This window comes from Pongo pygmaeus, chromosome 11 (genome assembly GCF_028885625.2).
Source record: "Pongo pygmaeus isolate AG05252 chromosome 11, NHGRI_mPonPyg2-v2.0_pri, whole genome shotgun sequence".
NCBI classification, from domain to species: Eukaryota; Metazoa; Chordata; class Mammalia; order Primates; family Hominidae; genus Pongo; species Pongo pygmaeus.
In genome coordinates this window covers 35,257,157-35,283,389 of record NC_072384.2, presented here as the reverse complement: position 1 = coordinate 35,283,389, position 26,233 = coordinate 35,257,157, and the positions used below count along the sequence as shown (strand labels likewise).

The 26,233-nt window shown below is 38.8% G+C and overlaps 1 protein-coding gene across 1 annotated transcript in view; it reads left to right on the top strand.

Annotated features, from left to right (window-relative positions):
- Positions 1-4,936: 4,936 nt before the first annotated feature.
- Positions 4,937-26,233, top strand: part of DARS1 (aspartyl-tRNA synthetase 1) — a 77,865-nt gene continuing 56,568 nt past the window's right edge. Inside the window, exons 1-3 of the mRNA XM_054477889.2 lie at positions 4,937-5,249; positions 7,184-7,241; positions 11,314-11,406. Of these exons, the coding sequence (XP_054333864.1) occupies positions 5,184-5,249; positions 7,184-7,241; positions 11,314-11,406 (217 nt within the window). The 5' untranslated portion in view covers positions 4,937-5,183. The remainder of the gene's footprint in view (positions 5,250-7,183; positions 7,242-11,313; positions 11,407-26,233) is intronic.

Below are 26,233 nucleotides of genomic sequence, written 5' to 3'. Positions count from 1 at the left end.
TAAATTTTGGTAACTACAGTCATCAGCCAGAAACTTTGTATACACTGAGGTTATAAAACATGAAAAGTGACTTCTGCACTAAGATGGCAGATCTAATCTTGCTCCTGCCCTTAATGCCACAAAAACTATAATCGAGAGGATGGGAGAACAGGAGAGGAGACAATCCCCCCAAAATTGCAGTAAGCCAAAAAGCAGCCAGTGGGCCAGTGGTAACCTACTTAGCAGATATGAAAAGCTGAATCCTAAGGGAGCAGTCAAGAAAGCTGAGAAGTGACCTCACTCATACCACAGAAATCACAAAAGACTCAAGACAAGCAGCACCAAATACCTCTGGAAACGGAGATGGGGAGTGGGAATGATAATGACAATTTGGGGAAAGCTACACGAGAAGTCTGATCCCTGCAGCCCTCCATACTCTACTCTTTTGGCAAGAGTCCTCTCCTACTCTGACATGATGGATTCTCTAGAGAAGGTAAAAGATGGGTCTTTGACTTCAGGAACTGGGTACTGTACCCAACTAGGGGAATTCAGTGACCAAATACATGTGGGATGCCAGATATTCCCAGAACACTAGCAGTCAGACCTTTATTCTTCATGCAGCAGATCAGAAGAGCTTTGTCCCTGAACAATCTCACCAGCCAAAGGGAAAGATCTAAAGATACTGACACCCATCAAATGGCCCAACCAGACCATCATACAGTAAAACCCACAATGGACAAACCCCATGGAAGTGCTCAGAGAGCTTCTAATCAGCTTTTTAGTCTCCACTTTTTTTTTTTTTTTTTTGAGACGGAGTCTCGCTCTGTCACCCAGGTTGGAGTGCAGTGGTGCGATCTCGGCTCACTGCAAGCTCCACCTCCCGGGTTCACACCATTCTCCTGCCTCAGCCTCCCTAGTAGCTGGGACTACAGGCACCTGCCACCACGCCCGGCTAATTTTTTGTATTTTTAGTAGAGACAGGTTTTCACCGTGTTAGCCAGGATGGTCTCGATCCCCTGACCTCGTGATTCGCCCGCCTCGGCCTCCCAAAGTGCTGGGATTACAGGCGTGAGCCACCACGCCCGGCCTAGTCCCCACTTTTAACATAAGCAGACAATCAAGGATTCACTGAACGCCTGAGGTAGGTCTCTAACATGGAAGACAGAGGCCAAAAATAAACAAATAGAAAAGCAACTTGTAAGAAAGGGGTTATGTAGAGAGAACACTTCTAAAAATTCCCCAAAAAATCACTTTATTAATATGCTCAGTAAGATGAGAAGATATTATATACATTTTAAAAGATCAGGATTCTATTATTTTAAAGGACCGTTCAAATAACAAAAAGAGTGCTTTAGGAAATTATTAAATGATGGCAATAATGGGAAAAACGCAACTGAAAGACTATATGATAAAGTTGAAAAAATCTCCCAAAAGCACATCAAAATACAGTAAGATGGAAAAATGGAGAGAAATTATAAGGAAATTAGACCAGCTCAGAAAGTCCAATACTTAATAAGAATTCAGGAAACAGAGAAGAGAAGAAATGGAAGGTAGAGAATCATCAAAGACATTTTTCAAGGAAATGCCCCAGAACTAATGAGCTTCCAAGATGGAATGGCCCAATGTCCAGCACAATGATGAATTTAAACCCACAGGCTGATAAATATTATGAAATTCCTGAGCATTAGGAACAAAGAAGGACCCATGTAGTCTACTTAGCAGATGTCCTGTGAGCTTCTTTCTTTTCCAGGGGGAAAAGAACCACATACAAAGGACCAAGAATCAAAGTGGTGGTTGGGTACAACGGCTCACACCTGTAATCCCAGCATTTTGGGAAGCCTAGGCGGATGGATCACTTGAGACCCGAGTTCGAGATCAGCCTGGGCAACATGGGGAAACCCCATGTCTACTAAAAAACAAAAAAATTAGCTAGTCTCATAACCCAGTCTTGAAAAAAATAAAGAAATAAAAGAACCACAATGGCACTTCAACCCTCTTAACAGCAACAACTGGGTCCATGGACCTACCCAAAAGTCATTTTCCAGCTCCCTAAATGTATAGTTTGGGATGGATATCGTATTGGAAATTGGCAGAGTCCCACGCTGATTGCTGTCAAGACAGTAACACACAGGACAAGCAAGGAAAGATCAAGGCCTGAATGATTCCATCAGTAAAGCTGTAACATGCTGCTTTTAGATTTAGATGGTTTATTACTTACATAGACAGCAAAAACAAGAAAAAGCCCCCAGCCTGGACAACATGGTGAATCCCCATCTCTACAAAAAATACAAAAATTAGCTGAGCATGGTGGTGCACACCCGTACTCTCAGCTACTCCAAAGGCTGAGGTGGGAGGACCCCTTGAGCCCGGGAGGTCAGGGCTGCAATGAGCCTTGATTGCACCACTGCATTCCAACCTGGGCAACGGAGTGGGACCCTGCCTCAGAAAAAAAAAAAAAAAAAAAAAGGCTAGGTGTGGTGGTTCACGACTGTAATCCCAGCACTTTGAGAGGCTGAGGCAGGCAGATCACCTGAGGTCAGGAGTTTGAGACCAGCCTGGCCAACATGACGAAACCATGTCTACTAAAAATACAAAAATTAGCCAGGCATGGTGGCGGGCACCTGTAATCCCAGCTACTCGGGAGGCTGAGGCAGGAGAATCACTTGAACTTGGGAGGTGGAGGTTGCAGTGAGCCAAGATCATGCCACTTCACACCAGCCTGGGAGACAAAGCGACACTCTGTCTCAAAAAATAATAATAATAAATTAAATTTAAAAAAAAAAGAGACAAAGAAGAATAAGCCAAAGGTGCCAGCTCCCTGTGATTCTTGTCCCATTAAGGACATCACTGAAACAAAAGGCACCAAATGACTGCAACATGAGTAGTGGGACACTCTGTTGCTTAAGAGCCACTTCTAGACTCCACTTAAGCAGTAAGTTATTATATACATTTTTGTATTCTGCATTTCCCTTGAGGGAAGGGGGCAAGAAGTCCCACACCTCATCAGAATCTAGGAGGTAATAAAAAACCATCCCATGACAGCCTCTCAGGGAGACAGGGAAGTGAGTGGGAGATGGCCTTCCACCCTCTCATGTTCCAGCAGGATCACAAGGTGTTTTTCCAAGATTCAGGTTAGCTGCAGTTCACGCCCTTGCCTACATGGCTTATGTGGATCTTGCAAAGCAGCCAGAGCACCATGGCAGAGCTGTTTCCCTATTCCTTGGTCTGTGGAATAGGCTACCATACTGGATAAAGCTAAGAGGAAATCTCTAAAAGTCACTTTCCCAGCCCCCAACTAGGATAGTAAATCATAAACAATAACATGTCCCCAAGAGGAATAGTGGAGATCAGTGCAACCCTTAAAGACCTGATGGTTGGTAGTCTCCATCACATTCCTATTGTCACCAGTGTGGCTCCAGCAAAAACCAGACAAATTCAGGAAATTGACAGTAGACTACTGCAAGTTCAACCAAGTCACAGCCTCAGTTGCAGCTGTGGTATCTTTACTACAACAGATTCTTAAAACCTCAGGCATATGACATGTGGCCATTGATCTGGCAAATGCTTCTTTTCTATCACTATCAGGAAAGGAGGCCAGAAACAAGAATATATATTTACAGTCTTATTCCAGGACTAAATAAGAATACTTTTATCAAGGCAACGGGGCCAAAGTAAGAAAGAAGTACATGGATAGGCCTCATGGACAGATGGAAAGGTAAGATCGCTACCCTAGCAAAGGGATAATAGATGGGATTTGTATTCAGATTTCTGATAACCAGTCCATACATTAGGACTATACCTGATTGAGGCAATCCAAGTTTTAAAAAAAAATTCCAGGATGAAGCAACTTCACAGACCCCCTTCTGTATTCGAATCCCATGAGTATAATGGGATGCCTTTTTTAACGGAATGTGATATTGATCATGAATATTCAGTGCTGCTCCCCAAGGAATGAGTAAATTCTCCTGCCCCCATGAACTCAGGAATGACTATGTGACTTGTTTTGGCCAATAAACTAGGAGAATGTGAAATGTGTCACTTCCAGGCAGCCATTTTAAGAGCTAAATTCTCTTCCTGACACTGTAATCATGGAAGCATGTATCAAGATGGCGCATCTATCAGCCTAGGTACCTGTGTAATATTAAGAACAGGAACTAGGACTTATCTTTTTATTGCCAGCACCTGATAGAATGCCTGGCACAAAGTAGATGTTTGTAAATAATCTTTGATCAATTAAATAGGGAATAAAATTTCATACCACCTGCAATTAGAAGGAAAGCTACAGGCGAGCAAGGACCATGGCTGTCTTCTCACTACTCCATGGGGGAGCCTCCAGAGAGAGCCTTTCACTTGGGCTGGGATCTATGTGCACCCCTTAACACTTTGTGCCAGACTAAGACACTACCAAGTCAGTTTAAAAAATCAGTTTTTTAAAAAAGCCTAACTTGGGGATATTCGCCCATCGGGCAACCAACACTATGCACTGTCCCTAACACTGCAACAGATCCAGGCAATCAGTGCAATTGTATGGGTTTCTTGTTGTCGTTGCCACTGTATTTACACCTCACTTACACAGGGACTGGTACCCCATGCTGCCTTGGCAAGACAATTGCACTCCTCTGTCCCAACAAGCAGGGCAATGGATTGCGAAGAGGCCTCCTCCGTCCCCAAGCAGCTACGTCGCCCAGGGGAAGAGAGAAGGCTGGGAAGTCCAAGAGAGGAGAAACCAAGGCCCGCGCTTAGGTGGGTGTTTTAGTGACGAGTCTGCCGTTACAGTCGAGCGGAGTTGAAAGGGCTGTTAGAAGAATGGAGCAGAAGTCGCAGTTGGGACGAAGCTGAAGAGAGCTGGCATTCGCCCAGGTCTACAGCCAGCCACCTGGTAACCCCAGACCCCGCCCCCAGAGCCAATCCAGCGAAACTACCGCGAATTCCCGGGAATTCCCTCCAACTCCGGGAAAACTCCCGGAGGGGCGGGGCAAGAGTGGGAGGACACCCCGCGCGCGGCCGCCAGCGCTCCGGGATCTCGAGATAGCCGCAGCTCTCGCGATCTTTCTGGAGCCGCACCTCCACGCGGAGTCCGAGCGCGTGTGCTGAGACCCGAGGGTCGGGAGGGCGGAGACTGGGAGGGAGGGAGAAGCCCCTTTGGCCTGCCTTACGGAAGCCTGCGAGGGAGGGTGGTGTCCACTGCCCAGTTCCGTGTCCCGATGCCCAGCGCCAGCGCCAGCCGCAAGAGTCAGGAGAAGCCGCGGGAGATCATGGACGCGGCGGAAGTGGGTTTCCTCCTTTCCCGGGCCTGGGAGGACAGACCCCTGGGCCGGGCTGCGCCGAGGGAGGGAGGAGGGAGAGCGGGGCCCTCTAGGTCCTTGTCGGCACGTTCTCCGCAGGCTGCGGGCGTGGGGTCCGGGCGCCTAGAGCCCTTGCCCCAGCAGTGGGGCCATACCTTCTCCGGACCGCGTTTCTTGCGGGGGTCACCTGGGAGTTTGGCCTACTAGAAACGTGTCCCCGGGGTGGGGAGGACGGGAAAAACCAGCCGCCCCGGAAGTAGGAGCGCGGCCTCACACTTGAGTCTCTCTGGGTTAGGCACGTCCTGCACGTAATGCACAATCCCTGGGAAAATTTTAATAAGCACTAGTAATCGATATGTACTCAGCCCTCGTGTTCCTAATGCTTTAGCAAGTAATGACAGTACTTAGCAAAGCCATCTGCCAATATGTTTAATGACCATTTCCCATGTGACAGCTTTAAAGAACACATGTCATTTTTATTTACTTTCTCTCTCTCAGTGACCCGGTAAGGTAGGTAATAGGAGTTACCGAGAATGCATTTGAGGTGAAGTGACCCCACATCACGTGGATAATTCATAACAGCCAGTGATCCTTCGGTGCTTTTCAGAAATCAGAGTTTGAAACCATCCTACAAGTTGTGTGTGCTGTAGTACTGTTAAGCCTTAATTTCCGTCTGGCTCCCTAATTTTTCTATGAGGAGTTCTGAGTTTGTGGTAAGCAACATGAGAAATAGGTCATCTTAGAATACTAAATGAGGAAGAGTCACTGAAATATTAATAGTACTAATTATGAATGCAACTTTTTTGTCCTTCACACAATTTAATCTCCTTCTGTTGCCCTCAGGCTTCATTGTGTGACTGTATCTCTCTACTCTGGCCAGGGTTATCTTTTTCTTTAAATTGTTCAGTAAGCGCCTTAAACATGTCTGGTTTTATTTTGGTGTAAACACAAAATCCAGCACCCTCCTGCTCTAAAGGAGAATTCCAACAGGTAGCTGTAAAGTGACAAACTTAATTGTTTCATACAGATCTTAAGTTACCTTGTAAAAATCTAGGGCAATTATTTTTGTGTACTCTTAATCTGCTTAATTGCATAAACTATCAGTGTACCCTTACAGATAGTATAGGTTTAGATACAAGGTAGACATTGTGGCAGAGTTATGCCATTTTATAGCTAGAAGAATCTTAGATCATTTTAGGGGTAAAGTAAGATTGAAATAAAGGCCACTTACCTATTTAATAAGTATATTTTGTTAACAGATTGGACCCTAGGTCTCCTGTTTCCTGTTCCTAACTCTAATCTGTAACAAGAAATTTGATATTATTATATTGTCAGTGTCAAACTCCTGTAACCTGGTATCCTGAAGCTGGTTTTTAGAAACAGGAAGCTGGTGAATTTTTTGATGATGTTTTACAAAAGGAAAGTTGTAGTTAGCTTATACCCAGCATCTCCAGTTTCTAAAAACTGTGGACATCTGGTGCTCAGAAAGCTTACCCAAAACGTTGGTTCTCTTTGAACATTTCTTCCTGTAATAGGAAGTTAATAAAACTGTGGTACTTCATCCTACTCCCTTCACAGAGGAAATTTATGTCCCTGCTTTGAAGTAGTTTCATCTTTTTGAAGAAGATAGTTAAGATGTGTTGTACATATGTGTAAATTTTCTGAGAATGTTATTAAGTATGGTAAATCCATCTAGGAGTGGTGGTCTTCAAAACAAACTAACCAGAAACAGTACTTTTCTGTAGAGTACATATGTAAATGAATGACAGATTTCCACATTATGAAACTACTGACTTTCTGAATTAATAAAATGATCCTGAAAGTTAAATTCATTTTTATATTCTATTATTAGTATTTATGTGTTTACTGTGCTCTTAGTGTTTACATAAAAAGTCACAATGCAAAAACTTCTTTTGTAGGATTATGCTAAAGAGAGATATGGAATATCTTCAATGATACAATCACAAGAAAAACCAGGTTAGTAGCTATGTGACAATAAATAAAGCTTTTTTGCTTTCTAATTCCAGGAAAGCTCTTCATGAAGTTTTAAGTAAGGTTGGCATAAATCTGAAGGTATAATTCTGAAAAGCTTAAACGACGTTAATAATCCAAGTAGATGTCATAACCCTGTGTAAACATTGTCAGTTTAGAGTTCCGACTCTAGAAAAGGAAAAAAAAAAAATGTTATTAGGTATTGTAGGTTAAATGGTATGTTTTAAATGGTAGATTATATTTTTTAAATATTCCTAAATTATTAGGTAAGATTCAGCCGTTGTCTAGGAGATAGGAGAATGGCTAATAATAACTGCCTTCATCACATGTAGCCTTTTTGCATGCTTTAATAAAGCTACCTCTTTTACTTCCCCCAACCCCCACAACTTTACTTCTCTGACTGTTTTTAGCTATTATTTATTCCTATTTTGCTTAACTCTTCCCAAACATTTATATTTTCACTTATTCTCTACAGCATCCTTGAAAACTAAAGAACCAAAGTTGAAAGATAAGAAACTTGACTTACACAGTCTGCCAGACCTGGGATTAGAACCAAAGGCCATCTGACCCTAGAGTCCATGGGTCCTTCCATCTTACATCTTCTCTGGCTTCTTTGGCAGTACTATGATTTGAGTTTTAAAGCCTCCAACTCCACTCCATTTTGTTTACTCTTAGCTTCAGTGTCTGGGAATGAAATTAATTATTCTTAGACCCCAGTCTATCTTTTCTCATAACCACTCTTTTTTGTTAGCGTATGTTGGCATCTTTATATTTTTTTTTTTTTTTTTTTTTTTTGGAGACGGAGGCTCGCTGTGTTGCCCAGGCTGGAGTGCAGTGGCATAATCTCGGCTCACTTCAACTTCCGCCTCCCAAGTTCCTACAATTCTCCTGCCTCAGCTCCTGAGCAGCTGGGACTACAGGCGCACACCGCCACACCTCGCTTTTTTTTTGTATTTTAGTAGAGATGGGGTTTCACTGTGTTGCCCAGGCTAATCTCGAACTCCTGAACTCAAGGCAGTCCACCCACCTCGGCCTCCCAAAGTGCTAGGATTACAGGTGTGAGCCACCGTGCCCGGCCTTATATTTCTTTGAAATTCACCTGACTCATGTTGTTTCTCTCAGACCTGTAGATTTTTTATTTATAAATGTTTGCCTTTCTTTTACTTCTATTTTGTATATGTAATTTCAACAGATTTATCTTACTCAACTATTTGACAGTCTTTTTTCTTTTGGTAGACACTTCAAATTACGTCTCTCACTCTTTGGTGCAGTAATTGTAGACCTTTACATTCTCGCCCATTGGAAGCACTGCTTCAAGTTCAGAGGGCTGCCTATGAATATTATGCTTTGGAAATAAAACACCTCTAGGTTAATTTTATTGTTATATTTGATTTACCACATGATCACAAAATCACTTTTCTTTCCCAGCCTTGTTGGGAAAGAATACAGTAAAAGACCAAAATTCAGAGACTGAGTTGGGAGGATCACTTGAGCCCAGGAATTTGAAACTAGCCTGGGAAACATAGTGAGACCCCATCTCTACAGAAAGTAAAAAAATTAGCTAGGCATGGTGGCATACACCTTTTATCCCAGCTACTCAGGAGGCTGATGGGAGGATCACTTGAGCCTGTGAGGTCAAGGCTGCAGTGAGCCACGATCACACCACTGGACTTCAGCCTGGGCAACAGAGTGAGACCCTGTCTCAAAAAAAAAAAAAAACCCAAAACCAAAATTTCTGAAAATCATTTCCAAAACATAAAGATGAAATAAAGTAGTTGAGTACAGGTTGAGTATCCCTTAGCCAAAATGCTTGAGACCACAAAAGTGTTTTGGACTTTATTTATTTATTTTTTTGGACTTTGGAATATTTGCATTATATTTACCACTTGAGCATCCCTAATCTGAAAATCCAAAATCCTCCAATGAGCATCTCCCTTGAACATCATGTCAGCACTCAAAAAGTTTTGGATTTGGGAGCGTTTCGGGTTTTCGGGTTAGGAATGCTCAACCTACGGAAAATGGAGTATGGGGGATGATATTCCTCTGCCAGGGCAAGCAGGAGGAGACACTTGAGACTTTGTTTTCAGGTTAGGTGTCTTTCTCAACTGTACTTCCTTGAGCTGTAACACAAAGAAGTTCACTGGAGTTTAAGTCTTTAACATAGGTCCAAAGCAGCCATTAACATAATTGCTGTTCTTCTTTTGCTGGCAAATCCACAGACTGTTGCATTCTTCCACTTAGAGAGAAAGATAACCTATGTATGTAATATGGTTATAGTAATATAACAATAAAATTCTACCTTTGGTTTTACCTCTGCAAAAATCCCAATTCTTTGCTCAAGGTGGTTTCCTTTCTCATCTGCTTCCATTTCTCCACATTAATCACTCTGATGCCCATGACTCTTAAAAGTGCAGTTTTCAAACGGAAATCCTGCTACCTTGGTTGTTACTGGTTAGCCAGTCATACTGGTGTGAGTATGGCATGGGCTTCAGGTATGTTCGGGTGTATTAAAGGTTGAGAACCCCTATGCTAGTTAATTGCCATGCCACAAGAAAGAAGAGCCATTACCCTTTTTCTTTTCCAAAATGCTAGTAAAATTATCCTAATTATCACATATCTCTTAGACTTATGCTTTTCTGTTTTGTGTGGTTTTGAGTTGTGATTGCTTGGTTAGCCATTGCTTTTTCAGTCTTGGCATTTTCAAATCTGCCTTTTAAAATCTTCTGCTGATGTGTCTGTCTTTTCTCTTTCACACTTTCTTTTGCCTGAGTTTACACAGCAGACTTGGAAGTTGGCTTAACTCATAAAGTCTGTTGGCAGTGTTTTGCAGAAATCCTCTTATGATGCCAGTGGCTTTAAAATTCCTCTTTCATTCTCTTTGCTTTTGGCTATGAGAACCATGTTATTTATTCTCCTATAAATCAGATTCTCTCTGCAGCTGCATCTTTTCTTCAATAGGCAAATTATAAATACATTTAGACAAATTCGGTAAGACATACAGTATTTATAATTTGACTTCATTTTATGTCTCAAAAGGTATTCTTGATATTGTAATGTCATGTCTATTGCTATGTTTAATTTAACTAATACTTAAATGTTTTTCTCTAATCAAATGATTGCATTTAGAAGAGTAGCAAAAATGATTGTTGAATGTTGCATTGTATACATATCTTTACATAATAGTTGTTTTGTAGCTGTTTTCCTGTTTAGGAACTCTAGATGAATGTAGTATTTTGTTTAGTATTAGGAGCATAATATTTGGGGCTCACTTACAGCCAAAAGGCTCGATAGGGAAATGTATGAGATGACATCAAGCATGATTGGATCTTGGGGCTCAGGAAGCATCTACAGGCCTTTCTCTCTCCACCTTTTGGCTCTGTTTCCTTTAGGATATTGGCCTCCTTCTCGAATCCTGCAAACATAGCAGGAAAGGTGAAAGCTGCAGCCCTGGGCCTGCACCGTGTCAGCGCAGCAATCCCAGGAAAGAGAGCTTCATTCCCAGCATCTGTATATTTAGTCCCAGAGAAAGACTTTTATTAGCTCAGTTAGAGTTACTGCGTCCTGGGGAATAGGGTACTGCGACTGTCCAGACTTGGCAGAGACTAGCTGACTTAGGTACTGTGGCAGGCAGGCAAAAGTTCCATGTCCTAGGCAAGATAGGCTGTGTTTGGCCTTACAAGTCATTGAAGTGTTCAGATTTGCATTTTGAAACTGTCTGACTTCAAAGGAGACTGAATTAGAAGGGGACACAGGGATTGCAGTTAGGAAGCTATTGCTGTGGTTTAGGTAGGAGACAATAGCTTGGTTTAGTATGGCGGCAGTGAAGATGGTAGAGAAATAGATGGATTTTAAACATATGTTTAGAAAGCACAGTTCACAAAACTTGAGGCAAATTGCATATGGAACGTGATAGAGAAGACAGTGTTGTCAAAGATTGAGAATTATTCAAGATGGTTCCAAGTACTTATGCTAGCTGTCAAAAATAATTATGATCTCTTTGTAAATTCTGAATTTAAAAATTATTTTACTATATAAAAATTGTTTACTTTTATTACAGATCGAGTTTTGGTTCGGGTTAGAGACTTGACAATACAAAAAGCTGATGAAGTTGTTTGGGTGCGTGCAAGAGTTCATACAAGCAGAGCTAAAGGTAGGATTGATTTCATTATTAAAGCTCTTTCGGTAAGGACTCCGAATTTTTTGTCTTACATGTTCCTCACAGACCAAAGTAAATCTTTAAAAACAAAACAAAAACATGTAACTTTTCTTTCTTAAAAGTCACTGTAAAGTATTAACCCATAGTTAATCAACTTTAGATTCCTGTAAGACATCCTTACAAATAATTTGACCCTAAAGACTGATGAAATCTAAGACTTCAAGCTACTTTTCTAGCATCGCTCTAAAGTTTTAATTATTTTCAGCTGGAGAAGGAGTAGCTTAAAAAAATTGAAAAAAAGTAAAGTTTAATTATAAAGTGAAGAGTGTTTTTGAGAAACTTCCCGTTTGTTAATATTTTTATATTTGTAATTATCTAGATGAGGAGAGAAGTGAACAAAAGATAAGACTGGGCAATTCAGTACAGTAACCACTGACCACATGCAGCTATTTACATTTAAATTCAGTAATTCCGTCACACTAGCTGTATTTCAAGAGCTTAATGACCACATGTGGCTAACGGCTCCCATTTTGGACAGACAGCACAAATACAGAATATTCTCATCATAGAAAGTTCTTTCAGACAGTGCTAAAAATGTAGCCTCAACAGAAAAGAAACATTAGGATCATTTAGACAGACCTCTGTTTCTTATAGGAAATTGGCCTACTATAGTGTTCAGAATTGTCTAAAAATATTAATTGACACATTAGTTTATAACTTTATACTTTTCATACTTTTTCACATTTGATCATCCCTGCAAGTTTGTGAAGTAGGCAGAACAAGCATTCCTGTTCCACTTTATAAATGAGGAAACACGTTCAGAATGAAGCTACTTACCCAAAGTCTCATAGTAGTTGGTGGAGTATAAACAGAAGCTAGAAGCTTTCTAAGACACCTCCTTCTCTTTAGCAGAGTTCTTTGCTTCTGTAGTATTTAATATGTCCCATGATAATAGCATTTTTAATTGTGTTTCATAATATTTTTATTGTAGAATTAATACATGCCCATTATTTTAAAAATTCTACTTTGCTTCTATAGTATTTAATATGTCCCATGATATATAGCATTTCTTTTCTTTTCTTTTTTTTCTTTTTTTTTTTTGAGACAGAGTCTTGCTCTGTCACCCAGGCTGGAGTGCTGGGTTGTGATCTCAGCTCACTGCAACCTCTGCCTCCAGGGTTCGAGTGATGAGTGATTCTCCTGTCTCAGCCTCCCAAGTAGCTGGGATTACAGGCATGCACCAGTATGCCTGGTGAAGTTTTGTATTTTTAGTAGAGACAGAGTTTCACCATGTTGGCCAGGCTGGTCTTGAACTCCCGACCTCAGGTGATCCTCTCACCTTGGCCTCCCAAAGTGCTGGGATTACAGGCATGAGTCACACCACCCAGCCGATAGAGCATTTCTTAATTGTGTTTTATAATTTTTTTATTGTAGAATTAATACATGCCCATTATTTTTAAAATTCCAGCACTTTATACATATATTTCACTTTTAGGGCCACCATTGTTAAGAGTTTGTCTATTCTTTCAGTGTCCTCCCCTGATGAATACTGACAGACTTTGAGAGGAGTACTGGTGGAGTTTTAAATTTTCGAATAATGTTGATATGCCTTCCTGAAAGGTTGGGCCATTTATTCTGCCAATAGTCCGTCACATTGTATTATAATCCTTCATTTACTCATCTCTCTCCCGTTATACTGAGAGCCTTTGTTCTGTCCAAATGGGGCACTTTTTCCTAAACATAGTAATTTAGCAAATTAAAAGATAGAATGCATACTACAAGTAAGCCTGAACCAAGAACATTTCTCTTCACACCCATCCCTTTATTTTATGACTGCCGTGTCTGTTTCTTCTTAACAGTTAAAACTCATGAGTGATACTTCCCAGTGGTTGTGAATAAGACCTTTTCAGTGAGACAGATGTGTGTTTGAATCCTGGATTTGTGCTTACAATCTGTTTACTCTAGGCAAATTGCATAACCTTTCCAATCCTCAGTGTCTTCTCTTAAGACAAGTATATATTAATACCTAGCTTATAAGATGTTATGTAGTAATATTTATAAAGTATTTAGCTCTATGTTTGGTGCAGTGTAAGCCTTCGATAATTGAGTCATGTTAATGAGCATGACAGTTACTTGCCTTCCATTGTAGTTTTTTATGTGTCTTATTTCCTGTTGTCAGCTCTTGGAAGGTGCTACTGCTTATTTTCTTGCTTTGTTTGGTACACAACACATAATAAGAACCCTACCGAATAATAGATGAATAAAATAGGTGTTTTATACACATATAATAGAGCATTGTCTTCTGGGTCTTGTTCTTGCTGTCCAGTAGCTCACTCTAATTGAGATCAGCATGTAAGTATGAAGCATCACGTAAGTGAAAAAATATACAGGTTGAGTATCCCTTATCCAGAATACTTGGGACTGGTGTTTTGGATTTTGGATTTTCTTTTTTTTTTTTTGGAATATTTGCATTACTGGCTGAGCATCCCAAATCTGAAATCCAAAATGCTCCAATGAGCATTTTTTTTGAGAGTCATGTGGGCACTCAAAAAGTTTTTGGATTTTGAAACATTGCAGATTTTCGGATTTGAGAATGTTCTTCCTGTACCATCTGCTAGTGTTTTTTTTTTTCCATTTGTGACAAATTATTTGTGTCTCTTAATTGATAGTGCCTCCTGCCTCAAAACCTGAAACAAATTGCAAGGTGTAAGGACTTTATTGATGATATGAGCTAATCATGGTGGGCGGATAGGGAGAGTTTATGAGTGTCAATGTTATGAACAGACTGAACGGTTTAAAACTTTCTTGAGTTTTTAATTTAGGAATTTCATAGCACTTTTTATTAGTATATTAACTAACTGTTATTCTATCTCAAAAAAATAAATTATTTATGGGTATTGGGGAATTTTGGAGGGGCTAAATGCTAATGCACTATTTTAAAACTCAAACAGCACAAAAACTAAAGAATAAAGCAGAAAGTGTAATTCACTTGTTCTGCTCCCAAGAGAATAAAAACACTGTGAAAGTTTGAAATGATAGAAATTGCTTTAAACAAAGATTGATACTTTTTCTTTTACAAAAATGAGTTCATATGCTATATCAGTGTTTTATGTAGCTCTACATGATCATTTACAATATTTTTAATTTGCAAAATAGAAAAATTTGTTCTAGATTATAAAAGTAATAACCATTTTTGTGAAATACTCAAGCATTATAGAATTAAATCAGGTATAAAGTGGAAAACTGACTGTAATCCTTCTTTACAGATTTGTGGGGTTTTTTTGGTTTGTTTGTTTGAGGTGGAGTCTTGCTCTGTCACTCAGGCTGGAGTGCAGTGAGGCGATCTCAGCTCATTGCAACGTCCGCCTCCTGGGTTGAAGCAATTCTCGTACCTCAGCCTCCCAAGTAGCTGGGATTACAGGCACCTGCCACCACATCCAGCTAATTTTTGTATTTCTAGTAGAGATGAGGGCTTTTTTTTTTTTTTTTTTTTTTTGAGTCAGGGTCTTGCCCTGTCACCGAGGCTGGAGTGCAGTGGTGTGGTCTCGGTTCACTGCAACCTCCTTAGTTAGGACTACAGGCATGCGCCACCATGCCCAGCTGATCTTTGTATTTTTAGTAGAGACGAGGGTCTCACCATGTTGGCCAGGGTGGTCTCAAACTCCTGACCTTAGGTAATCTGCCTACCTCGACCTCCCAAAGTGCTGGGATTACAGGCTTCAGCCACTGCGCTCGGCCTCAGATTTGTTTTTATGGGGAGGTTGAGGGTCAATGTGAGTGTATATGTGTGTTTGAGCTAAAATTTTTATAATATTCTGTATTATTTTATAACCTGCACTTTTCTTTATCTTTTGGATATCTTTTCATGTCTGTGCGTATAGTCCTGCTGCATCATTGTGTTTATTTATTTATTTATTTATTTATTTTTTCGAGACAGAGTCTTGCTCTGTCGCCCAGGCTGGAGTGCAGTGGCACAGTCTCCGCTCACTGCAAACTCCGCCTCTTGGGTTCACATCATTCTCCTGCCTCAGCCTCCCAAGTAGCTGGGACTACAGACACCCGCCACCACGCCCGGCTAATTTTTTTGTATTTTTAGTAGAGATGGGGTTTCACTGTATTAGCCAGGATGGTCTCGATCTCCTGACCTCGTGATCCACCCACCTCAGCCTCCCAAAGTGCTGGGATTACAGGCATGAGCCACCACGCCCGGCCGCATCATTGTTTTTTAATGGTTTCATAGTATTTCATAGTGTGGCTATATTTATTTACATATATTTTTCCCATTTGTATAAAGTTCAGGTTTATCCATTGTTGCTTTGATTTGTGTTTCAGTCATTGGTTAAACTTCTTTTCCTGATATGTTAACTATTTTGAACTTCTTTGATATATTGTTTGTTCTTGCCCTGTTCGTATTTTATTAAAAAAGAATAATTTTCTCCAAGTCTGTTTGCATTTCAGTTTTTTGAGGTGAAGAGAGGCATTACAAATAATGATCATTATGTCCTTTTCTTTCAGATGTTTGTATCTCATTTCTTGTTTCTCTTTGCAATACTAGTAGGTTCTCTAGTACCTCAGGGATTCACACAGTGAAGAATTTTTGAAAGAGCAGAAATTCCAGTTCTAAATGAATGATTTTGAGTTTAAGGTTCTACATAAAATGTCATTAGAAAACAAATGGCAAAGTTTTAAAAAGTAGATTAAAAGTAGTTTCCCAGCCAAGTTTTCTGTTTGTCAGGAGGAGATGTTGAATTTTATCAGACCTTTTTCTAGCATTTTTTCCCTTCAAAATATAAGTGTGTTATGTAATGTATATGTAGAGAGGTTCATTATACTATTCACTCTGCTTTTGTGTTTGTTGGAAATTTTCTGTGTAATAAAATAAATTTTAATGTAGTTGATCCTCATTATTCGTGGACTGCATATTCACAAATTCACCTACTGGCTAAAATGTGTTTATAACCCCAGAACACTTGCAGCACTTTTGTGGTCATTCTCAGTCATGCCAGACCTGTACACGTGCAGAGTGGCAGAGTATTTGCGTCATCCAGTACACACATTCCCAATTAAAGTCAAACACAGTAATGCTCTGCCTTCTTGTTTCAGCTCTCATACTGTAAATAAGCGTCACTTTCACAGTCTCTTTAATGCCACATTTATGCCTTTTAAAAAAGGACTTTTAAAAACTGTGTGTGAGTACATAGTAGGTGTATATATTTATGAGGTACATGAAATATTTTGAAACAGGCATGCAATGTGTAATAATCACATCATAGAAAATTGGGTATGCATCTCCTCAAGCATTTATTCTTTGTGTTACATACAATCCAGTTATATTCTTTTGATTATTTTTATTTTTTAAATTTTATTTATTTTTTGAGACAAGGTCTGGCTCTATGGCCCAGGCTGGCGTGCAGCCGTGTGATCTCAACTCACTGCACCTGTGGCTCCCAGGCTCAAGCCATCCTCCCACAGCCTCCTGAGTAGCTGGGACTACAGGCACATGTCACCACGCCCGGCTAATTTTTATTTTTTATCTTTTCATTTTTTTTGTAAAGATGGAGTTTTGCCATGTTGCCCAGGCTGGTCTGAAACTCATGAGCTCAAGCTATCTATCCACCTCAGCCTCCCAAAGTGCTTGGATTACAGGTGTGAGCCACCACGACACCCAGTCATTCTTTCAGTTGTTTTTAAATGTACAGTTATTATTGGCTATAGTCCCCCTGTTCTGCTATCAAATACTAGGTCTTATTCATTCTATTTTTTTTGTTGGTACCCATTAATTTCCCCAGGACCCCCCGCCTTCAACCCCTTTTACCCATCCCAGCCTCTGGTAACTATCTTTCTATTCTCTATATCCATGAGTTCAATTGTTTTGATTTTTAGATCCCACAAATAAGTGAGAATATGCGATGTTTGTCTTTCTGTGCCTGGCTTATTTCACTTAAAATGACCTCCAGTTCCATCTATGTTGTTGCAGATGATAGGATCTCATTGTTTTTTATGGCTGAATAGTACTCCATTGTGTATATGTAGCACATTTTCTTTATCCATTCATCTGTTGATGGATGCTTAGGTTGCTTCCAAATCTTGGCTGTTGTGAATGCTGCTGCAGTAAACATGAGAGTGCAGATATCTCTTCGATACACTGATTTCCTTTCTTTTGGGTATATACCCAACAGTGGGATTGCTGGATCATGTGGTAGCTCTATTTTTAGTTTTTTGAGGAGCCTCCAAACTGTTCTACATAGTGATTGTACTAATTTACATTCCCACCAGCAGTGTACCAGGGTTCCCCTTCCTCCACATCCTCACCAGCATTTGTTATTTGACTTTTTGATATAAGCCTTTTTAACTGGAGGGAGATGATACCTCATTGTAGTTTTGATTTGCATTGCTCTCAAGATCAGTGATGATGAGCACTTTTTCATATGCCTATTTGTCATTTGTATGTCTTCTTTTGAGAAATGTCTATTTAAATCTTTTGCCCATTTTAAGATTGTATTAGATTTTTTTCCTGTGGAGTTGCTTGAGCTCCTTATGTATTCTGGTTAGTAATTCCTCATCAGATGGATAGTTTGTAAATACTTTCTCCCATTCTGTGGGTTGTCTCTTCACTTTGTTGATTGTTACCTTTACTGTGCAGAAGCTTTTTAACTTGATGTGATCCCATTTGTCCATTTCTACTTCAGTTGCCTGTGCTTGTGGAGTATTACTCAAGAAATTTTTGCCCAGACCGGTGTCCTAGAGAGTTTCCCCAATGTTTTCTTGTAGTAGTTTTATAGTTTGAAGTCTTAGATTTAAGTCTTCAATTCATTGTGATTTGGTTTTTATATAAGGTAAGAGATGGGATCAAGTTTTAGTCTTTTGCATATGGATATCCAGTTTTCCTAGCACCGTTTGTTGAAAAGACTGTATTTTCCCCCATGTGTGTTATTGGCACCTTTGTCAAAAATGAGTTTACTGTAGATGTGTGGATCTGCTTCTGGATTCTCTCTTCTGTTCCACTGGTCTGTGTGTCTGTTTTTATGCCAGTACCATGTTGTTTTTGGTTACTAGAGCTCCGTAGTATAATTTGAAGGTAAGTAGTGTGATTCCTCCAGTTTTATTATTTTTGCTCAGCATAGCTTTGTCTATTCTAGGTCTTTTGTGATTTCACGTAAATTTTAGGTTTTTTTTTTTCTATTTCTGTGGAGAATGTCATTGGCATTTTGATAGGGATTGCACTGAATATGTAGATTACTTTGAGTAGTATTTAACAATATTGATTATTCCCATCCATGAACATGGAATATCTTTCCATTTTTTGTGTTTCCTCTTCAATTTCTTTCAGTAGTGTTCTATAGTTTTCAGAGATCTTTCACTGCTTTGGTTAATTCCTAGGTGTTTAATTTTCTTTGTGGTTATTGTATATGGGATTACTTTTTTTTATTTCTTTTTCACATTGTTCACTATTGGCATATAGAAATCCTACTGACGTTTATATGTTGATTTTGTATCCTTCAACTTTACTGATTACTGAATTTATCAGTTCTGATAGGTTTTGCTGGAGTCTTTAGGTTTTTCCGAATATAAGATCATAGCATCCACAAAAAAGGATTATTTTACTTCTTCCTTTCCAATTTGGATGCCCTTTATTTCTTTCTCTTATCTGATGGCTCTAGCTAAGATTTCTAGTCCTGTGTTGAATAACAGTGGTGAAAGTGAGCATCCTTGTCGTGTTCCAGATCTAAGAGAAAAGGATTTCAGTTTTTCCCCATTCAGTACAATACTAGCTGTGTGTCTGTCATATATGGCTTTTATTATGTTAAGGTATGTTCCTTCTATGCCCAGTTTTTGGGGGGTTTTTATCATGAAGGGATTTGAACTTTATCAACTGCTTTTTTAGCATCAGTTGGAAATGATCATATGGCTTTTGTCCTTCATCCTGTTGTTACAATGTATTACATTGATTGATTTGTATTTTTTGAACCATCCTTGCATCCCTGAGATAAATCCCACTTGGTCATGATGAATGATCTTTTTACCGTATTGTTGAATTTGGTGTGCTAGTATTTTGTTGAGGATTTTTGCATCAGTATTTATCAGAGATGGTGGTCTGTAGTTTTCTTTTTCTGATGTATCTTTGGTTTTGGTTCCAGGGTAATACTGGCCTCTTAGAATGAGTTTGGAAGTATTTTCTCTTGCTCTGTTTTTTGGAACAGTTTGAGTAGGATTGGCGTGAGTCCTTTAAATGTTTAGTAGAATTCAGCAGTAAAGCCATCAGGTCCTGGGCTTTTCTTTATTGGGAGACTTTTTATTACAGCTTTAATCTTGTTATTTGTTACTGGTCTGCTCAGATTTTGGATTTCTTCATGGTTCAATCTTGGTAGGTTGTATGTGTCTAGAAATGTCCATTTCTTCTAGATTTTCCGACTTATTGGCATATAGTTGCTCATAGTAGCCACTAATCTTTTGAATTGCTATGGTATCAGTTGTAGTGTCTCCTTTTTCATCTCTAATTTTATTTATTTAGATCTTTTCTCTTTTTTCCTTAGTCTGGCTAAAAGCTTGTCATTTTTGTTTATCTTTTCAAAAAACCAACTTTTTGTTTCATTGATCTTTTATATTGTTTCCTTTATTTCAAATTCATTTATTTCTGCTCTGATCTTTATTAGTTCTTCTAATTTTGGGTTCAGTTTATACTTTTCTAGTTCTTTAAGATGCATTGTTAGGTTATTTGAGGTTCTTTTTTTAGGTAGATACTTATAGGTATAATTTTCCTCTTAGTACAGCTTTCACTGTATCCCATATGTTTTGGCATGTTGTTGTTTCCGTTATCATTTGTTTCAAGAAATTTTTTTATTTCCTTAATTTCTTCATTGACCCACTGGTCATCCCAGAGCATATTGTTTAATTTCCGTGTGTTTATATAGTTTCCAGAATTTCTCATTATTGATTTGTAGTGTTATTCTGTTGTGGTCCAAGAAGATGCTTAATGGGCTCTTTTTTTTTTTTGAGACAGGGTCTCACTATGTTGCCCAGGCTAGAGTACAGTGGTTATTCACAGGTATGATTGTAGCACACTGCAGCCTCCAACTCTTGGCCTCATACAATCCTCCTGCCTCACCCTCCCAAGTAGCTGCGACTATAGTTATGCACCACTGTGCCCAGCTTGCTTTTGCCTTTTAAAATGGCCCCAAGTATGGTTCTCAAATGTTTCTAAAGTTCACAAGCACAAGAAGACTGTGCTGTTCCCTTAAGAAGAAAATACCTGTGTTTAGATATGCTCTGTTTAGGCATGAGTTATAGTGCCCTTGGCCATGAGTTAAGTGTTAATGACTCAACAATATATATTAAGGTATCTTTAAACAGAAACACACACAAAAGAAGGTTATGTATTAATCAGCTGGCAAAAATATTGTGACCATAAGCGTGAAGAAACCTAACCCTAAACTTCCCTCAGGAGCAAGGATTCAGTATGCCCTAATTCAGTATTATGGCAGCTTTACAGAGCATAACTTCTATAAATAACAAGAATCAACTTTATGTAATTGTAGTGAGTGACAATAATGTATTTTATAATGTTGAACCATTTTTAGATTCTTTGAATAAACTCAATTTGGCAAAGGTGCGGGTGGCTTTTTTTTTAGTATAGTGCTTGTTTAACTTACTTTTTATGGAATTTTGCATTTATAATCTGGTCTTCATTTTTAACTGGAAAATTCTATTCTATTTTTAAGTTATAATACTTAATGTAAATTACTCAAATAATACATTAATACTTGCAACATGAATCTTTAAAAGAATACAGAAATAATGATACTCCCTTTTTTCTTCTATACTACCTATCCTCTGCCTGGGATTACACGCTTGTAATCCCAGCTACTCGAGAGACTGAGGCAGGAGAATCACTTGAACCCAAGTTGCAGTGATCGTGCCATTACTCTCCAGCCTGGACAACAGAGCAAGACTCTGTCTCAACAAAACAAAACAAAAACAAATAAAATATGAAAAGATAGTTCATTCAGCTGTTTTGAACACTGACTTTGTTTTCTATGAACTGTCTTTTGTGTTGGAAAGTTCCAAGAAGAAAGATTAATAATATTTAGCAGTTGATTAATCTGCCCTCTAAAGTTCATATACCAGCTTTTGAAGTGAGAACTTTTTACTAAACTGAGGAATTATATATTTGCTTCTTAAAATAGAAAGTAATTTATGGGTATGGTAAAAATAAAAATTCCAGTAGTAGAAAAAGATATGGAAATAGAGGTTTCACAGTTCTCCTCCATCTCACCACAGTCTCTTCCCTGCAAAATAGCCACTGTTTTTTCTTGTGTGTTCTTGCAGAAAAAAAAATATACATTTACAGACAGACAAAATATACATACAGACATGACCATATTTTTTGTTTTTTAAATTTGCACAAAAAGGATCATGTACACACTGCTCCTATTTATCTCTCAGCATGTGGAAGGTAGTGCCTTGTAAAACATGGAACTAAGCTAATCATGCAGTATAGTGTGTCACCAACCAGAGCCAAAGAAAGAACAATTTTGTTTCCTAATACATGACAAGAACTTGGTCTCAAAAGTACTTCATAGAGAAGTAGTCTGAGTGGACAGTTCTATTTACCAGGAAGCCAGTACTGGTTGTTTGTTTGTTTGAGTCCTTTAAAAATCATTTTAAGTGGACCATCAAGGTTCTTGTATTTGAAAGTGCTTTGAACGTAGAAAGCTTGGGGACCATAGCATTAGTCACAAGTAGTTCTGTTTTGATTTCCTTAACATGTATTCTAAGAAATGTATTTATTGAGTCAAAGATAACGTTTTTAAGCCTTTTAATGCTTATTGCCAAATTGTTCTCCAGAAGCATTACGCAAGTTTACCCTGCCTTCAACAAGTTATAAAGGAACAGTTTTATGATTTTAATTCTCCCAAGCATTGAGTAATAATTCGATTTTATATTTTGTATTTTTTTAATCTTTGCTCATTTGAGAGGTAAATAATCTGTCGTCGTCGTTTGCTTCAACTTGCATTACTTGCATTACCAGTAACATTTTTTTCCTTATACGGTATTTACTTACTATGGTTTTTTTCTTTCTCCTTCAGATTATCTGTTTTGGTCTATTGCCTGTTTATGTGTTGGGATCTCAGTGTTCTTTTCTCATAAATCTTTAAGATCCTTATGTATTAAAAAGATCAACTTATATAGGTTATATGCTGTTCAGCACTTATTTTTTCTCAGTGTTATTGTTCCTTTGATTTATTTTGTATATAGATGTTCTTTCATTCTTAAACTTAGAAAGTTCTCCCTTCCTCCGTGATATAGTTTAATATTCGGTTCCATTTTTTACTCTGTTCTTGTATTCGTTGGGGTGTTTATTTAAATTTTGTAATCTCCTGAATTCTGTTTAGAATTAGGATCTCCTTTATCTAATAGGGTCTATTATCAATTTTTTCTTATGTTCTATTGATCTGGTTATTTTTGTACTGGCACACTTTTACATACTATATAGGTTTTTGTAAAACAATATGCTCATAGACTGTTCTCACTACTTCATTCCCTTCCTCCCCCATCTGTTGCCTTTTTTTAATATGAAAAAATTTTTAGAATTAAATCTAATAAGCACAGTAAACATTTAAAGGGTATAGTGAACATTCTTCACTTTTTTTTTTTTTGAGATGGAGTCTTGCTCTGTTACCCAGGCTGGAGTGCAGTGACACAATCTCAGCTCATTGCAACCTCCGCCTGCTGGGTTCAAGCAATTCTCCTGCCTCAACCTCCCAAGTAGTTGGGATTACAGGCACCTGCCACCACGCCCAGCTAATTTTTGTATTTTTAGTAGAGATGGGGTTTCACCACGTTGGCCAACCTAGTCTCGAACTCCTGACTTCAAGTGATCCGCCCACCTCAGCCTCCCAAAGTGCTGGGATTACAGGCGTGAGCCACCATGACTGGCCTTCACTTCACTTACAACCATTGATTTTATTTCTTTTCTCTAGCAGGCATGCAAATCTTAGGAGGTACATTTGCTCTTATGTTTAGCTGCCTAAAACCTCCAAGGTTCTACTTAACTGCTTCTGTTTAATTTTGAACTTGGCCAAAATTTCCTTTCAGCCCTTACCTTTCTTCTGTACCTACCTCTGAGTGTATAGTTCTCTTAAAAAATTTTTATTCTGATGAGAAAAGGAGTGCATATTTATTGTAGAAAGTTCAGAAAATACAGAAAAATAAGGGACAGAACAATTTCCTATAATTTCACCATTCATTGGTAGCCACATTTTGGTGGTTTTTTTCCCTATATGATCAATCTTAATATAATTCTTACACAAACAAAATTGGGATTACACATTACATACGGTTTTATCACTTTTTCCTCATGTAAGAGTCTATCATGATTTTCTAACAAATATTTACGTTTGTGTTCCCAGCGCCCTGCATACTTTTTGTATATAGTCATCCAGCTGCGAAATAGGAATGATAATCAGTCATCAAATAAGTAGTCAGTGGTAGTGGTGTTACTAATAATAGTCATTAAGGCCAGGCACAGTGGCTCACGCCTGTAATCCCAGCACTTTGGGAGGCCAAGGCGGGTGGATCACCTGAGGTCACGAGTTCGAGACCAGCCTGACCAATATGGTGAAGCCCCCATCTCTACTATAAATACAAAAATTAGCCAGGTGTGGTGGCGGGCACTTGTAGTCCCAGCTACTCAGGAGGCTGAGACAGGAGAATTGCTTGAACCCAGGAGGTGGAGGTTGCAGTGAGCCGAGATTATGCCATTGCATTCCAGCCTGGGCAACAGAGGGAGATGCCATCTCAAAAAAAAAACAAAAGTCATTAATAGGCCGGGCGCGATGGCTTACACCTGTAATCCTAGCACTTTGGGAGGCCGAGGCAGGTGGATCACCTGAGGTCAGGAGTTCGAGACCAGCCTGGCCAACATGGTGAAACCCCATCTCTGCTGAAAATACAAAAATTAGTTAGGCCTGGTGGCACGTGCCTGTAATCCCAGCTACGCAAGAGGCTGAGGCAGGAGAATCGCTTGAACCTGGGAGGCGGAGGTTGCAGTGAGCTGAGATAGCACTATTGGATTCCAGCCTGGACAACAAGAGCAAAACTCCATCTCAAAAAAAAAAAAAGTCATTAATAGTTAACATTAATTGGGCTCCGTCTCAACTTTAAACATATTATAAAATCCTTATGATTATGGAAGAAAACCCCATGACTATTACCGTCTCCATTTTCCAGATGAAGAACTGAGATATAAAGTGGTTTAATAATTTTCCCACAGGCCCCTTCATAGGAAGCGACAGGATATGATACCAGGCCTTTTGATTTCAAAGCTTTTACTTTTTTTTCTACCAGACACACTAATTGTTACCCCCTGGTGCTGACCCATAGACTTATCCTGTGCTCACCCTTTGTAAGTCCTTTAGAGTTCTTCATTCTTTCTCCAGGGTCTTTGTGTAGCACTGAAATTCATCACTGGACAGCTTTGTGAGGCAGCTAGGTTGGTGCTGCTTCTGTCTGGACTATTAGAGTAGCTAATACACTCTGACTACATTATGGCTTAGCCTAGCACTGTCGTGTGCGCATTACCTTCCATTTCACAGTAACATACTTTTCTAAGTGGGGTAACATGTGGCTGTGGTTTCAGTAGTAGTTCCTAGGAAAATGTTATTTTTATTCATCTGCAAGTTTCTCTGTGGTTATAACCTTTGTCCATCCAATATTTTAAAATTCCTTTGAATTTGTTTCATGTATTAATACAACTTCGTTTTTTGGGATTTTACTTTGTGACTGGGTCATCCTCCAAAGGAAAAGGGAAAATTAAGAGTGTTTTTTAGTGGTTAAAAACCTGCCAATCAAATATGACTCTAAAGTCAATAGATTATATCTGTGTTGACACTTTGTTTGCAACCTGTCTTTTTTAACTTGTGATTGCTATCTGATTTGCATTTCAAAATACTGTATGTTAAAAGTAGTAACTGTAAGTCTGCTTGCATTTTTTGCTTTCCTCTTTCTTTCTTTTTTTGGTTAAGGCCCATTCTAAATGTAAAATATAATGCTCAGTTTAAAAAACAAAATCTTCTTGTGATGTTTTATAAAACAATCTGTTGTGAAAAGTGGTCTTGGAGAGATTAACCCCTTTTTTATGAAGAAGTAATTTCCCAGAATTTGATCAGAGACTTAAGAAGGATCTGCTTTGGAGGAAAAAGGGATATCACAAGGATACATAATAACTGAAATATATTATGAATAATGTTTTTCAGAAGGTTAAGAATAAGGAGTGACAGTTCTTTATCAAAGAAGAAGGAATAAAGAGGCCCAGGATATGTAAAAATAAAACTGGTTATAGGGCTTGAAGAAAATGATCTTTAATAGACAATATAAGTTATTTGGAGTAAGAAAAATGCGAGACTCATAAAATATGAAGGACTAGGAAGGTGATAAAGGAAAAATGAAGAACATAGAACATGAAAGGCACTACCCTGTCAATTTAAATGCTCTTTAAAATGTACTTTGGTAGGAAGAAACTCTGTAGATGGGCCACCCCCACAGAGTGTTTGTGTCCTTGTTTTTAAGCACTGTGTTAGCACTTTTGTGGTTGCAGTATTGAAACTTCCGTAGTAGTACAGTGCCTTTGCATGTAGAATATACTAACTATTGAATGAATGTTGAAAGTGATCTCAAGTTACTTGAAATTTGTTTAATAAATCAATGCAATGACAAAATAATTTTCTTGATTTAGAAGTTTTTTTGAAATTGGTGATTTGCCTGTGTTCTTATAACAAACAAGTTGAAAGCATTTCTTGTCACTCATCATAGGAACTTGAGT